Genomic DNA, 14,916 nt, shown 5'->3' on the forward strand with positions numbered 1-14,916 from the left:
GAGGGAGCAAAATAAAATTGTCTTCAAGACTTTCAACTTTATCTATTTAGGATGCTAAACTCGGAGCGGTCATCAAGATAAAGATTGCCATCATATACATGACATTTTTTTTTTACTATAGATGTAAATCGATAGTTAGAATTTCAGGTCCTAATAATTAGAAATTTAATGCCATTATCATTAATAGGGCTCTAGGAAAATTTTAATGTCCCTATCCTCGGGACTCTTTGAATATATTTTTATTTCGGTGTATCACTTAAGAAATTAAATCTCTTAAGAAATGAGTGTGGAGGCTTGAATCCAAGACCTCCACCTCATGGGAGAGAGCACCCATCAATAGGGCACACCACCTAATTTATATGACATATATGAGTAGGAGTTGCATTGAATCAATTCAAAAATTAAACTGAATTGAATTGAAAATAAATACTTAATATTCAAATTGATTTTTAATTTTAAAATACTAAATCTTAAAAAAAGTCAGACTATTTAGACATATAATTCTTATTATTATGTTCAAATTATTAAAATATATGATACATTTTTATTTGCTCTATATTTAATTTAAATTTGATATCTCAGCTTTTGCATTTTTCTTTATAATTATTTTTTCAAAAAAAAATTGCTCTTTATTTAGTAAAATTAAAAAACTGAACCAGATAAATTTTATCTCTAAAGTCAGTTCAGTTTTTATATTACTCAAAAACCAATCAATTTTGTCAAAAAACAAAAACATAAACTCACATTCAAACCGCACTGAAAAAAACCATTTGAAGATCCCTACTCATATATTTCCAGCTTCATTTTTGCATTTAGCATTTGTCCTTTATTAATAATTAAGCTGTACAAGAAAATTAAAGAATGAATTATTTGGCTTTACAACTCTTTTATACATCAAGGGGCGTTTGCATTTTCATCATAATAGATCACTCCTAGCGCCCAGAAAATTTTGGTTAGAGAAGATACTAAAATTTGTCTTGTCAACTCCCCCAAAAGACGAGCCTTCTCGACACTCAAAATGTATGTCAATCTGCTTGCAAATATGCATCGCGTTAAGCCGATAGAAAAAACAAAGTACAACAAAATTTAGGAATATGAACTTTGAAAAACTTGAATGAAAGAAAAGTTATCATCTGCGAACAGTATGTAAGGATATGTGGTACCTTCAGCAATCAGCAGTTAGTTGTCAATGAAAGAATCTCCTACGACATCGAGCAGATCCCAGCTCCTCATACTCAGACTTGGTAACGCACATAGCTTCAAATTCAGGACTCGATGCCAAAAGTGACCCGCCTCGCCATACACCAAGTAGGGAACTGGGTAATCATCAAAAGATTTTATTAGATATAACGAGCCACGGCGCTAAAACGGGCAAACCAATAATTTCTAGGTGTGATGACTTTACTCTTCTTGCATGGTTATTGTCACTCTATAGTTATCTGGGACCAGAGGCCTGAGTTCCATTTCGCTGCAATATCATTCCAAGAGATAAACTGAAATCTAAGATCTGAAATAAATCTACACTAAACGAAAAAAGAAAAAAAAGGAAGGAATACGAGCTCACAGTCTTTCAGCAAATCTTGGAAATAATGTGCTCCCACCAGTTAAGATAATGCTGAGCAGCACAATCATTAAACAACCATTAATTTTCTACTAGAAAATGAAATCGACCAAATCTATTGCCCAACCCTACAAAAATTTGTGAAATCACCTCTCATAGAGTACAGGTTGTAGAAGAGGATGGCAGGCGTTGACTGCTCGAACAATGCATTCTGCTAATCCTGCTTGGTTCATACCTGAAGAAAAAATTTCAATAAGCTTTTTCAATTTCAAGAATATAACTGAACAATGTATGATACTTCCCCTCTTTAACACCACTGCATGAAATTCTGCATCACATTTTCTAAATTTCTCCCAGGTGATTTTCCCCAGTCATTTTAACTTCAATGGCGTATAGAAATCATGCAACTCTTATTTGTATTTCGATGAGGTCCAAATAGCCATATTTTGATAAATATTCAACCTGATGTCGAACAGAGCAGGGATATAAAGAAAATTTCATGCACCTTTAATCGTACAAAACAAAAACAAAACAAAGAAAATTAGTTTACGTTGAAGTTAGATAATACTAACATTTTTGAAACGCATTCAAAAGTTGAATGATATTTCTAAGATTAACTGAATTTAAGCAAAACAGGGCCAAACTCTAATGGCAAATCTAGTGCACATGGATGAAATGAAGTTCACTTAGTTAGCAAATTGGACAGGGGAAATAGGTTTATCTTTTTCGAAATACTAGGATAAGATACAAACCTAAATCTGAAGGGTGGAAGATCATTTCTGGAACAAGGAACCGTTCATTCGTCAAGTCAAACTCCTGCACAGATTGTAAAATTTAAAGCAAATCCCGTCAAACATTACAATATAATCAAGCAGGCAACATCATTTGAAAGAGACCACAAGCTCACATTTTTTGATATATCAGTTTTCTTTCTATCCACAAGCTTTTCAGAAGATTCAGGCTGATCCAGACCATTCTTTGTTTCTAAAGATGGAGTAGCCCCAGCAGTCAGATATCTCATTGCTTCATCTGGGTCTTTAATAAAACCCTTAGTATGATTAATACCATCAGGAAGAACATAAGTGCACCGCAATAAATTGTCCCCTCCACGTTTTCTACAAAGATGTTCCTCAAAATCTTAGCCAATTAAAATAACCAACAACTCTAGTAACCAACAAAAAAACAAACAAACCTCAATGGGACATACACTCAGCTAAATTAATAACACTAACAACACAGCTTTGTAACTTCAAGCTCAACCTTAAAAAACCATTACCTAATTGGCAACTTAAACGAACCAGAAGCTTTACTAATTATGAAACAAATCGAACCTCACTAACAACTATGCAGACCAAGTTTGTCACTCTTTAACCAAATGAAAACAACTCATTTCATGACAAAAGAAAACACATTCAATTTAATTAGCCGGAGCATCTGCGAATTGCACATAATATCAAAGCAAGTCATAATAGTCAAGATACGTATATAACGCAAGCATTTCATCAAGTCATAGGCAGACAATAGAGAAAGAATGCTAGAAATCTTAAATCAGTTTCATTTTGTCAAGCTTGCATATTTATGTCCAATCCAACTATAGTCACCCACCAATGAACAACAAACACTACATATTTGAGAAACAATTACCTAGCGGTCTGCAAATCGCGGGCAACATCAAGAGAAACAAAGCACAATTTCTCCTTAACATCATCCATAATAAAACTCTCATCCATAACATTAATACTCCTATAAGAAACCAACTCCTTCAAATAATTAGTCAAAGCTTTCCCACCCAAATCAATCCTTTTCACAGCATAATTAAGGGTAACATTTTGAAAAACGGGAGCAGCATGAGTAAAAGAAAACCCGCAATCAACAACTAAACTACACTGAGCCTTAGAAAACAAACAATAAGGCCTTCTACTAGCTTCATACAAATGCACCAACTTGGGCGGATCAGCAATAAAAAGCTTATTAAACCCAAAATCTTCAAAAACAAGCTCATCAGTAGCTCGTTGAATTGAAGGCAGAGTAAATAAAGGCTCAGTTAATAACAGTGAGCTGGTTGATGGGGTTATTTGTAGAAGTGAAGTAAATAAATGGTTCCATATGTCACGCTGTAGGTCTGGGTTTATTAAGTAGCCGCGGTCTATTGGGCGGCGGATTGCGGCGGAGGTTAGGTCTTCTGTGGTGGCCGGAGATGGGTGGAGGTATTTTTTTGAAGAGAGTGGACGGTAGAGACAATTGGGTATTATTGTAACTGGGTCACGCTCGCCTCCGTGGCCGGCTTTTATGTAGCCTCCGCCGTTGTCAAGAACGATGACGTTTGACATGTCGGAGAAGTGGGGTTGGTGGAATGCGGTGTGGTGGTGGGAGTGGCGGGGTTTAAATTTAATGGTGGTGTCGTTCATATTCGAATTTTTTAATGGTTACTGTATTATTTATTTACTGTGTTAAAAAAAAAAAAGAAGAATGATAATTAAAGAAAAAGTACTGTGTACAGTGAACACTTGAATAATATATTGAATCTTACTTCACTTGGTAGACCGTAGAGGTGAAGTTGAAGTGAAATTAGGAGAAAACTAAAGAAAACCTAACTGCCATTTACCTATTACCCACATAAAAACCCAGGGGATCATTTATCATATTTTTTCCTAGTACTTTAACGATAAATAAATAAATACTTATATTTTTAAATTTTGTAATTTAAAAAATTAGTTCATTATAATGGTGTTTTTAAATAATTTTAATTAAAATAATGAACAATAATGTTAGTCACATAGATTAGTTGGTATGAAATTATAAAATAAATCATGAACTTTATCACGAATTTTAAAACGTGGCAAAATCAGTCAACAATTTTAAGGTTTTGGTAAATCAGAACACTGATTTATTTTGTATTAAAAAATTAGCGATGTTGCTACTGGAACTTTGCGTATTATGATGTCCACATTAATATTTTTTAACAGATAATATCTCGGTGTTTTGATTTGCAAAATATGAAAGTTGGTGATTGGTTTTGCCAAATTTAAAAATTATAATTACAAATCACGTTAAACTTTGTTATTTAATTTGCACTTAATCCAAAAAGTTATTTTAAATTAAAAAATAAATTTTCTATAATTTATTGTTGAAAGAAAATATTAAAGGTTTTAAATTAATATTTATATATTTCTACTTTTATTACATAAATTTAAAATTCAAATCGAAACAAAAGTTAATTATTATCGAACTTTATGCCATTTTGGTGCTAAATTATAAAATAATATTTATGATACTAATTGATAAATACATTAAATCAAATATAAAGTATAAAAGTGTTACGCAATAAAATTTAAAGGTATGAAAGTAAAAAAATATAATTACATCAATGCTAAACTAATATGACTGGCATATATAATATTAAAGTATTAACAAAATAAAAAATGAACTTATAAATGTAGCTTTATTTGATTAAATCTCTTTTCTTTTGATGTTTTTGGGACATTAGTTGAACAACAAGAATCAGTACGTAACTGAGATGGAATTAAGCTCAAAATGAAGAACAATCAAAAGAATGAACATGATAAATATGATTGCTCAAACATTTTATTATTACTATATAGTAGCAAAATTATAATATTAAAAATCATCATATAACAATTTTATACCTTTTGTATAAAGCTCATTGGAGATCATAAAACATATGACTGCAATCCAAAAAGAAAAATGCATGCCATCAAGGCTCATTGGTGTGTATAGTAGTAGCCGCCCGGCTGCGGCTGAGTAATGAGGCCATAGTATCCGGACCTGTTGATCTGAGTCAAACCAACTTGACCATGCATCCCATCCTTTCCATACTGTTGCCAGAGCTGCTCTTCTTGAACCACCAAGTGCTGCTTCCTCTCCATATCTGCCATCTGCACATATGAAGGAGGCGGAATTGCAAGCGATGCAGCAAATGGATCCTGGTTACCGACTGGCTGGAATGTCCCATCTGCTGAGGGTAATGCCAACACCGGTGTTGTACTCTTCCCTGATAAGGCCAGTGCCACGCTACTCGCGCTCCCACAGCTGAATTGCGTAGCATTCACATGTTGTCTTACTACTCCCTGATCGTACATTCCGTTAAGTAGTAAGGGATCCATTCCGCCCCCTAAATCAGCTTTTTGCTTTGACAGATTACTAGCTGTTTCTACCAATGCCAATTCCCAATTGGCTTTACCGCTCTCAGCAGCTGGCGTCTGCCACGCTGAAATTACTTCAGCCTCTCCGTTTGTCGGAAACGATTCCCAAGCACCGTTTGTATCTGAAGTTGGCGGTTCAGAGAACAATGCCAGAGCCAATTTGTTGCCCTGCTCATCAGCTGAAACCCCATCCCTCAAATTAACCAAATCCTCTGTCGATACCTGACGAGGCTGTGGCTTTGGCTGAGGCACAGGAGGCGTTGGAGGGTAATAATTTTCCGGTGGAGGAAGAGCCTTAATCTCCGTCATATTCGACTCTGCCTCTGCCTCTGGCTTGATCGGAATCTTTTCTTCCTTATTTCTCTCAGGACTCTTAGATGATGACCTATTTCTCATTTCCTTCAAAAATCCTTGAAGTGTACCCAACAGCTGATCAGTAATTCTCTTCACAGCAGGGAATTCAGATGATCTCGCAACCCCAACATCCTTGCACCAACCGTAAAACCCAACAAGCTCATCGATCATCTTAGCAGCACTAACATACATATCAAACCCCTCAACACAATCTTCATACTCCATCTCTGTAAATCTATCCAACACCACCCCTAGCGCGTCACATATATCAGCATACAACACAAAACTCTCCTTGACAAGAGCATAAAGCGACACAAGCACCAACCTACTATTCTTAGCCATTCCCGTCGGTCTACAAGCAAAAACTCTATCAAGCATTCTCAACAACAGACACAATTTTCTTAAAACCATTTCCGGTTTCATTTGCCTAATCAGAGTACTAGTACTACCACCCTCTTTCCACTTATCCCTCCCAACCGAATCATCACCACCATCGTTCATATCACCATAAGACCTCGATCTCCTACTCATCGCATAATCAAAACTATCATCTCTTGCTCGAAATCCATCATTACTCTCATCGAAACCCAGTCTCCTATCTTCTCCATCACCACCTCTCCATTTCCTCACAGCAACTTCAACATCAATTTTCTCATCAAGAAACAAAGCATAAAACCTAACAAAAGCGACATGATCCCACGAATGCAAATTAGTCTCATCTCGAAACTCCGAAAAATTCAAAACCCGCATACCCCTCCTAGTACTCACCACAATTTCCTCCTGAAAAGAAGGGTGCCCATCAACCAAAAGGCGATGCACAAGCATCAACCCTTTGATGGCAACAATCCAGTCATGGGTTTTACTCAAACGCTTAGACACCGCAGCCACACAGGCAGTAACATAACCTCTAGAGCGAGACGTAAGAGTAATAATGTCGTTAATATATTTGCCATCAGCTGGTTCATCATCATGGCTTGTAGCTTTAACAACTAAAACTTCAAGGTCAGGAGCAATGTTGCCCGCCACTTTAGCTATGCTTATGCTGGTTTGATCTTTTACAGCTCCGATCGCTTTACGGATGGTGCTCGGTGCCATTTAAACTAAATGAATCAACCAAATGATTTATGAAAAAGGAAGAGAATTAATTTGCACCTGTTTTTATGATGATCGGAGAGAGGGTGAGTGAGAAAATGAGGGGCCGTGTATGATCGGAGAATCCAAAGGAAGAAGAGACTAGAAATGGAAAATACAGTGTACAGTTTAGTTTTTTTTGTTTTTAAGTTTCTTTCTGGTTTTGATTTTGTAGAGTGAAGCAAACGACTAAAAAGCGCGTAATGCACGGAAATTCCATTTTGTTTTATCCAAGACGCTTAGACATTGGAAAACGATGTCGTTTTTTCAAACTTTTTCCTTCTTTAAGCAGAGTTCTTTTTTTTGATAATCGGATGTGCTTCATTATCTTATTTCCTTCTCGGTCTGCAGTTTACTAAAATTGAATTATTGTTTCATATTCAAACGTTTTCTAAACATTTTAATAAATATAAATCAACTAATAAACTTTCTTTTCTTTTACAACAACAATGAATTTAACAAACAAGTAAAAATATTCTGTAAAACATTAGTATTTTTTTTATAAAAATACATCTTTTTGATATTATTTTAACAATAAATTTTGAAACTTTTTAATTATAAAATGAGCAGTTTCATTTTTTTTAATAAAGATTCATTCCCGGTAGATCTTTGATATATTTTAATAGATTTTTAACAATTCTTAAAACACATATTTTTGTAAATAAAAATTATAGAAATATATATTTTCATAAAAAAAATGAAATAACTATGTTTTGTAAATTTTGTATTTTAAAAAAACCTTATAAAGTGTAGTTTCATTTTTTTTTTAATAATTGCTAGTCAGGCGTAATGTAAAAAGCTAGACTTTACGAATGTATTTTCTGAGATCTTGTTTTCGAGCTTTAGGGAGGCCGGTGATTCGTCTATTTAATATCTAACACTAACACTAATAACAACAATTAATTTTTAATTCATCTATTTAACATTTAAAGGTGACATTAACAACAACTACTAATGCAATTTTTTATAATGGAAGGAAGGGTGAGTGTGCGAGAAATCGAACCAACTATTTTAATAGAATGTTGGCTAACGTATATACAGTTTGAGCTATAACAATATAACTCATTGAATTTGATAAAAAAAATGCATGTTAATTTTATATAATATATAAAAAAAATAAAAGAAACAGCCAAAAAGAAAAAAAAAATTATACAATACAATCGTTGTGTCGTGTTACTCGTACAATATATATATATATATATATATATATATATATATATATATATATATATAAAATAATAAAAAAATAGTAATAATTAAAAAAATTCTACTATTGTACAAAGCTAATGGCCTTCACTTCAGAGTCGGTCAATCCTTATTTTCCCGCGAGTTTAAATGTGCATAACCGTATATACCTGGAATCGAGTTGACTCGGTTATTCAAACACAGTCAGGAACGGAAAATGTTTATACTCCGAGTTCACTCAGTAGACACAGAGCATCCTGTAACCGTCGAAGACACCACATTCTTTACCGTATCAACAACATCAGCCACCGCCCACTCAAACCCTAATCCTCACCCGAAATACAGCGAAAGAAGAGGCGTCGTTCATCTCTATCGAAGCGCATCGCAGTTGCCAAACCCTAACTCGCGATCCACTTCTCTGTTCGTTGTTGCCGTACCTAATTACTTCTCCTCCGATGATTTTATTCGATTCTGTGAATCTCATATTGATCATGTTCATGAAGTCCTCTTTATTAGGTAATCCTATTATAAATGAATAACCTTAATTATTAGTTATTTATCTGTTCTAGTTAAGTTAATTTATGTGTATTGTATTGCTTTGAACTGTTGATCATGATTTTCAGGAACGATGGGATGGAAGATAGGTATAGTGTTTTAATAAAGCTTTATAATCAGTTGACAGCTGATGCCTTTTATGCCAACTTCAATGGCAACCGATTTTCGCCTGGTGAGGTATGTATGCGATTTGCCTTTCTGCTTCTCGCCATTAATTTGTTTCTCATTTCATATATTTGAAGATATTGAATTTTTATTTAGTGTGCTTCCATGACAATTTAGGCCGAGATATGCCATATTCTATATGTGCTTTCTGTTGATTACACTGAAGTTGCGGAGATTGCCAGTACTCCTCCAGTAGGATTCACCGAGTTGCCTACTTGTCCAATTTGCCTTGGTAAATCTGCTCGTTTTTGTTATAATTATAGGTTTTCTCTTTTAAATCAATTTTCAATTGATTTTTCCCCATTAGATTAATGCTGATTTTTAAAATTTCAATGCCAGAGAGATTGGATCCTGACACTAGTGGCATACTCAGTACACTTTGTGACCATTCATTTCAGTGTTTGTGCACTTCAAAGTGGACCTATCTGTCTTGCCAGGTGAAGTAATTTTATCTTTCTTATATTTTCTGGGAATGAATTTCACTGAAGGTTGGGTTGGTGACGTTGCAGATTACTTTTTTTTTCCTGGTGTTCATGAACAGTTGAATGTGCAACCCTGTTTATATAGCTAACCGATTTTTTGAACTCATTTCCGGTTCATATTGTAAGTGTAAAAGAATTGGTGGGGGCTTTTCTGGAATTGAAATATGTTTTGAGCCTCAATTCATATTTTTTTTAATGAACAAATGCATGGGTAATAATGTGTTGCTGCTTCTGATGAATATGCTGCCGCACAAAATTTCCAGTGACATAACTTGAGCTGGTTAGATGTTTTCTACACATAATGGTTTTTAACAGAATACTTATGTTATGGCTTACAAGTCGACTTTAACAAATTTTATTCATGTTTCTCTATAGTTGTACAAATCAGAAAATAATGAACACATATAAATGTTTAGAGAACTGCATTATGATTAATGCTGTGTTTGGTGTTCTTTTATCATAGCAACCCAAAAATAGATCTCAATGGAATTTAGAACTGCAAATATTCATATCATTATTTCCCGCAGAGTAGACCATATAGAATGTAGTTTCTTGCTGAATATCATTAGTATCATGGAAGAGAAGAGAATGAATGAGAGATCATGTAGCTTTTAGCATTAATTTTGAAGATTGTAATATGCATTCATTTATCTAAGATGATTCTTTACCGTTTTTTTCTTTATGAGAAAATTAGCCTAACACTCAATGGTAAGTGTAATTTTGACAGCCTTACTTTTTTTATTTTATCAAAGATTTTCTCGTAGTATGAAATGGAGCATGCTACATACATATTGCATGCAAAAAGGAAATGAGAATAATTGTAGTAATTAGCTGTACTGACCGATGATATTATCAGGTCTGTCGACTTTGCCAGCAGCAAGAAGAGAAACCAGCTTGTTCTGTATGTGGAACCTCAGAGAATTTATGGGTTTGTTTAATATGTGGATTTCTAGGATGTGGAAGGTAGTGCATTCTTTGGCAATTTTATTAAGATAAAAGAAATGGAACTCCTTAATTTTTTTTTTATTGCTGATATGGTAAATTTTAGGACATGCTTATTTCTTTCAACTTAAACTATAAGCTATAACCACTGAGATCATTTTCTGAATTCAGATATAAAGAAGGACATGCTATGAGGCACTGGCAAGACATGCAGCATTGCTATATTCTGGATTTAAGGACACAACAAATTTGGGATTATGTTGGTGATAATTATGTCCATCGACTGAACCAGTCAAAAGCTGATGGAAAGTTAGCAGATATGAATTCTCGAGAAGGAGACTGTGGCAGTTGTGGATGTAGTGAAGATACTGGAATTAGTGGGGCTCTATTTAGCAGCAAAGTTGAAACGGTATGTTATTCGCATGAAAGTTAATTCTGATTCCTCTATCCATGGAAATTCTTTATTTAGCTTTTTATACTAGGAGTTTTTCCGAAGTTATCTAGAATGCTGAAATATTAGAGGGAAAAAAAGTCACTCAGCACCAACTTGATTCCTTTTATTCCAGACGCTAAAATATTTCCTATTTTACTCCAATTCATAGGGTTTCAATATGGTTTCCTCACCGAAAGATTCAATGGTTTGAGTCAAGAAAGGTCGAAATGTTGGGCTATTTCTGCACTTTCTCTGAGGGAAAAAATAGGGAAAAGACGTACTCTGATAAAAAGCGCCAAAAAACTGTATGAGTAAAATAAAAATAAAAATAAAAATGTTAAAGTACAACAAACAGTCAAAAGAATAAAAAGAGTTCAGAGTAGAGTTTGCAAATATTTTAAAAGGGTAGTGAATCTTGTAATTTCTTGTTTTTATATTTCTTGTACATCCTGGCTGACAGTTGTTTAAGTTTATTTTCTTCATATGAGGCTTTTTTTTTCTCCCGTTCCTTCATTTTACTTATTTATAACAGATTGTAGATGAGTACAATCATCTTCTTGCGACGCAGCTGAAGGCTCAAAGACAAGTGAGTACACTTTTTTCAACATCCTACTTTCAGCTTTTACTCCTCCCCTGTCGACTTTTTTTACATGCATGGTTGGACATTCTATTTCTTTATCCTTTTTATATTTTTGTTTCTTTTTCAAAAATCCGTTGCGAGAACCAGATGGAACTTGTTTTGCAGCAGTCCAACAGGTTGCTCCTTTGTGAAGTCCTGGACCCTCTCTATAGATAGTAGAATGAAGACCGCATATAATACAGCGCCGTTTCCATTTCTTGCAAACAGAGTGTGGTCAATGAACATGTTCTGTTTCGTGTAATACTTGTGAATGGAGGTCTGAATGTCGAGGTCTTGTGGTTGGGTTAAGATTTGTTGATTAGCCATGCTGTTGTGAACACATAGCTATAGAATATATCTGTTTGATATCATACTACTAGGTTTAAATGATTGGTATTCTTGAAAGTTATATTGTATTGCTTCAGATTTTGAGGGCACTTTTCGACCTGATTGGTTCTCTGTACTCTCGAGATGCATATCATCTTTCGAGATTAATGTAGCAAATTGATGCCTGCCAGTATTTTTTAGTTGCGCTGAAAGTCTCCTTTAACTGTAAAGGCTTTTCTTTATGATAGTTCTCTTTTCGTCTATCTTCTTTCAGTATTACGAGTCTCTAATTGCAGACGTGAAAAGTAAACGGGAAATTTCCATTGAAGAAGCAATTGAGAAGGCTGTGACTTTCACAGTGCAGGACATCCAAAGTAAACTTGAAAAGTTTGAACCGGAAAAAGAAGCTGTTGCAGAAGTCGGTACTTGGTTACTTTTTGAGAAGCTTTTAGTTTTTGGATATGCAGATGCTTTATTTTTAGTATTTAACTTTTAAATTTAAGGAATCTTTCGATTCTTAGATCAACAGAAACCTCATTAAAAATCAAGACATTTGGCGTAAAAAGGTCAAGGAAGCTGAAGACAGGTAAACTTTCTCATCTCTCCTGGATTCACCAATCTAGATGTGGGTTCTGTTTTAATTGTTTACTTTATATATTTTATTGGTAAAGCTAATTGATTAAAACTATTGACAATTAACACCAACAATTTTTTTATATTAGTTCCATAAGTTTATTAATTAAGTGAAGGAGTGCATTGGTCAGATGCCCAGTGGTCAGTAGAAGAGATGGGATGTTATACTGTTCAATAGAGGTGCACGGTGCACCACTTAATAGATTGTGACTTGTGATTTATGGAAACAAATTAAATCTGGTAGGGTAAAATTAGTATAACTGTATTATACGCATCATTATTATGATTCATATCAATTTCATTTCCTAGTGTTTTGATACTAGTCCTCCATCTCATGTGAAGTATCCCCAAAAAATTTTGTATGAACATCCCTGTAGTAATAAGTTATGGAACATTCATGTAGATATCATGTATGTATTACAATACATGCATTAGTATAGAAATCATATAGGTATATGATATGAACATTCATGTACAAATCATGGATCTTAATTTTACAATAAGATTGAGATGATTCGTGCGAATAAAAGATTATGCATAAGAAATTATATGATTCACATTTTCATTAGTGTTTTAGGATATTAGAGAAAAGTAACAACTTGGTTGGATTTAATAAATGATTAAACCTAGTGAGTTTGAGACATGGGTTTCTCATGATATTTTTATTATGAGGCATTCTTAATCAATTATTTCAATAAATAATTTACTTTTTACAACTACAATTTGAAGTCCTACACTCCTACTTATTAAATCAACAGGAGCTTTTCTATACACCATGACCCCTCTTCCACTTCAGTTTTTTAATATGTATGTTGTCTAAGTAGTATCTCAGTCTTTTAATATATATGCCATCTAAAATGAACTTCTTCCACCTTGTCGTTTATTATATACATCGTCTAATGAACAAGTAGCTTATACATTCAATTGGAAGAATGTAGAGTTTGATGTAAAGTACATAACTGTTTAACAAATATACTACTTCTTATTTTTATATTTACTTTAAGTTTATAAATATAGTGGACGACTTAACTAAAAAATTTGTAAGCTTGATTAAAATTCCATAATATTTATTATCTAGAAAATAACTTAAATATTAATTTACTCTATGAACTTGTATGAACTTGTAAATGATGGAAAATTAACACGAACTTTATGTTTTTATCAATTAGTTTTATAATTTATTAATTTTGCAGTTTATGTATTTCACTGCTTTTAAAAGTGGGGAAAGGCACAACACCTCAGAACACCATATAGGGAAGCGATATGTATTTTATGTGAAACAAGCACCATCAAGAGGGGCTAAATCAATTAAAAATTGAACATGTTACATTTGGTCACCCATATTAATATTTACTAGTTCCGAAAGTGTTAGCGCTGTGCTCGACTCATCAGTTTACGCTAAACAAGAAAAATACGAAGATATTTTTGCATTTTTGAAATTAAGCTCCTGCATTAGTTCTGGTGGTGCTATCATTAAATGCGCAGTTGATGCGAATCTTTCTTCCTCTGCTGCCTCATGTTTATATTTCAATGAACCTTTTTGTGGTTGTTTTATTAGGGAAGCTTCATGCTTACGCTCGAGGGATGAGAGGATAACTGATCTGGAGGAACAGGTGCTGTGACGTTCTATAAAATATTTTGGTTGCAATTAATTGAAAATGCTGGTCTTATAATTGCTTAAATCATGGCGGCAGATTCGAGATATTACAGTGTACATCGGAGCCCAGAAAACACTTAATAACATGGAAGATACAAATGATATTCAGGGAGGGACATTGTTACCTGTACCTTCAAAGCAGTCTTCCCCAGCTAGCAACAGAAAGCACTCAAAGCCTGGTCGAAGGAAAAATTAAATGAACATCTTTCTCTCATTTTGAGACTTTAAACATGTGTATTGTATATAATTGGCAATTGAAAACTTTTTGTTCTGTCAACTAACATGTAACTATTTTTTTGTCCAGTTGTTATTTCTTCACATTGTAATTGAATAATGTTTGTGTGTATTCTTAAGAACCAAATCAGTGGCCAAACCGGTGTGGTCGCTGGTTCGCAGTGTTAGATATGTATCTAGAATTTCTATTTGCTCTATTTCTAATGCAATAAGGATTAATGTTTATTGATCAACTTTAGTCAATGTTGGGGGGTGTTTGTCTGACATATTTAAGTATTTCTCTGTTGGAGTTCTTCTCCATTGATTTTGTATTTCTTTTTAAATATAGTGAATTACTCGTTTCTTTTACCCGTATATGTAGGCAAGTTGTCGACCACCTATTCTTTGTATTTTGTGATTATTCTCTATTTTGTCATTTATTCGATTGTGTGATAAAATGAGACCTTTTTAGAACATTGTTTGCGCTTTAGTCATT

The 14,916-nt window shown here is 33.9% G+C and overlaps 3 protein-coding genes across 4 annotated transcripts; 1 reads left to right on the plus strand and 2 right to left on the minus strand.

The window, feature by feature from the left end:
• Positions 1-757: 757 nt before the first annotated feature.
• On the minus strand, positions 758-4,113 carry LOC126666013 (actin-related protein 6). The gene is made up of 8 exons (XM_050358951.2): positions 3,206-4,113; positions 2,469-2,676; positions 2,314-2,377; positions 1,712-1,796; positions 1,565-1,615; positions 1,406-1,468; positions 1,164-1,316; positions 758-1,030 (listed from the first exon to the last, which is right to left on the minus strand). The coding sequence occupies exons 1-7, from the start codon at positions 3,967-3,969 to the stop codon at positions 1,187-1,189; spliced, it is 1,365 nt and encodes a 454-aa protein (XP_050214908.1). The 5' UTR covers positions 3,970-4,113; the 3' UTR covers positions 758-1,030; positions 1,164-1,186.
• A 1,008-nt stretch (positions 4,114-5,121) lies between these two features.
• Positions 5,122-7,389, minus strand: LOC126660091 (putative clathrin assembly protein At2g25430). The gene has a single exon (XM_050353453.2). It carries the CDS (start codon positions 7,171-7,173, stop codon positions 5,284-5,286), a length of 1,890 nt encoding a protein of 629 aa, XP_050209410.1. The 5' UTR covers positions 7,174-7,389; the 3' UTR covers positions 5,122-5,283.
• A 1,121-nt stretch (positions 7,390-8,510) lies between these two features.
• On the plus strand, positions 8,511-14,674 carry LOC126664766 (BRAP2 RING ZnF UBP domain-containing protein 1). Of its 2 annotated transcripts, none has more exons than XR_008789908.1 (11): positions 8,511-8,910; positions 9,018-9,126; positions 9,232-9,346; positions 9,454-9,551; positions 10,453-10,559; positions 10,710-10,947; positions 11,504-11,557; positions 12,192-12,339; positions 12,439-12,503; positions 14,109-14,163; positions 14,245-14,330. XR_008789908.1 is itself a non-coding variant. In XM_050357309.1 (11 exons), exons 1-11 carry the CDS (start codon positions 8,612-8,614, stop codon positions 14,401-14,403), a joined length of 1,443 nt encoding a protein of 480 aa, XP_050213266.1. In that variant the 5' UTR covers positions 8,512-8,611; the 3' UTR covers positions 14,404-14,674. The 2 variants fall into 2 exon arrangements, 1 of the variants encoding a protein (XP_050213266.1); XM_050357309.1 differs by having other exon boundaries at positions 8,512-8,910; positions 12,192-12,335; positions 14,245-14,674.
• The last annotated feature ends 242 nt before the right edge of the window (positions 14,675-14,916 follow it).

The sequence above is a fragment of the Mercurialis annua genome, linkage group LG1-X (genome assembly GCF_937616625.2).
Source record: "Mercurialis annua linkage group LG1-X, ddMerAnnu1.2, whole genome shotgun sequence".
Lineage (NCBI taxonomy): Eukaryota > Viridiplantae > Streptophyta > Magnoliopsida > Malpighiales > Euphorbiaceae > Mercurialis > Mercurialis annua.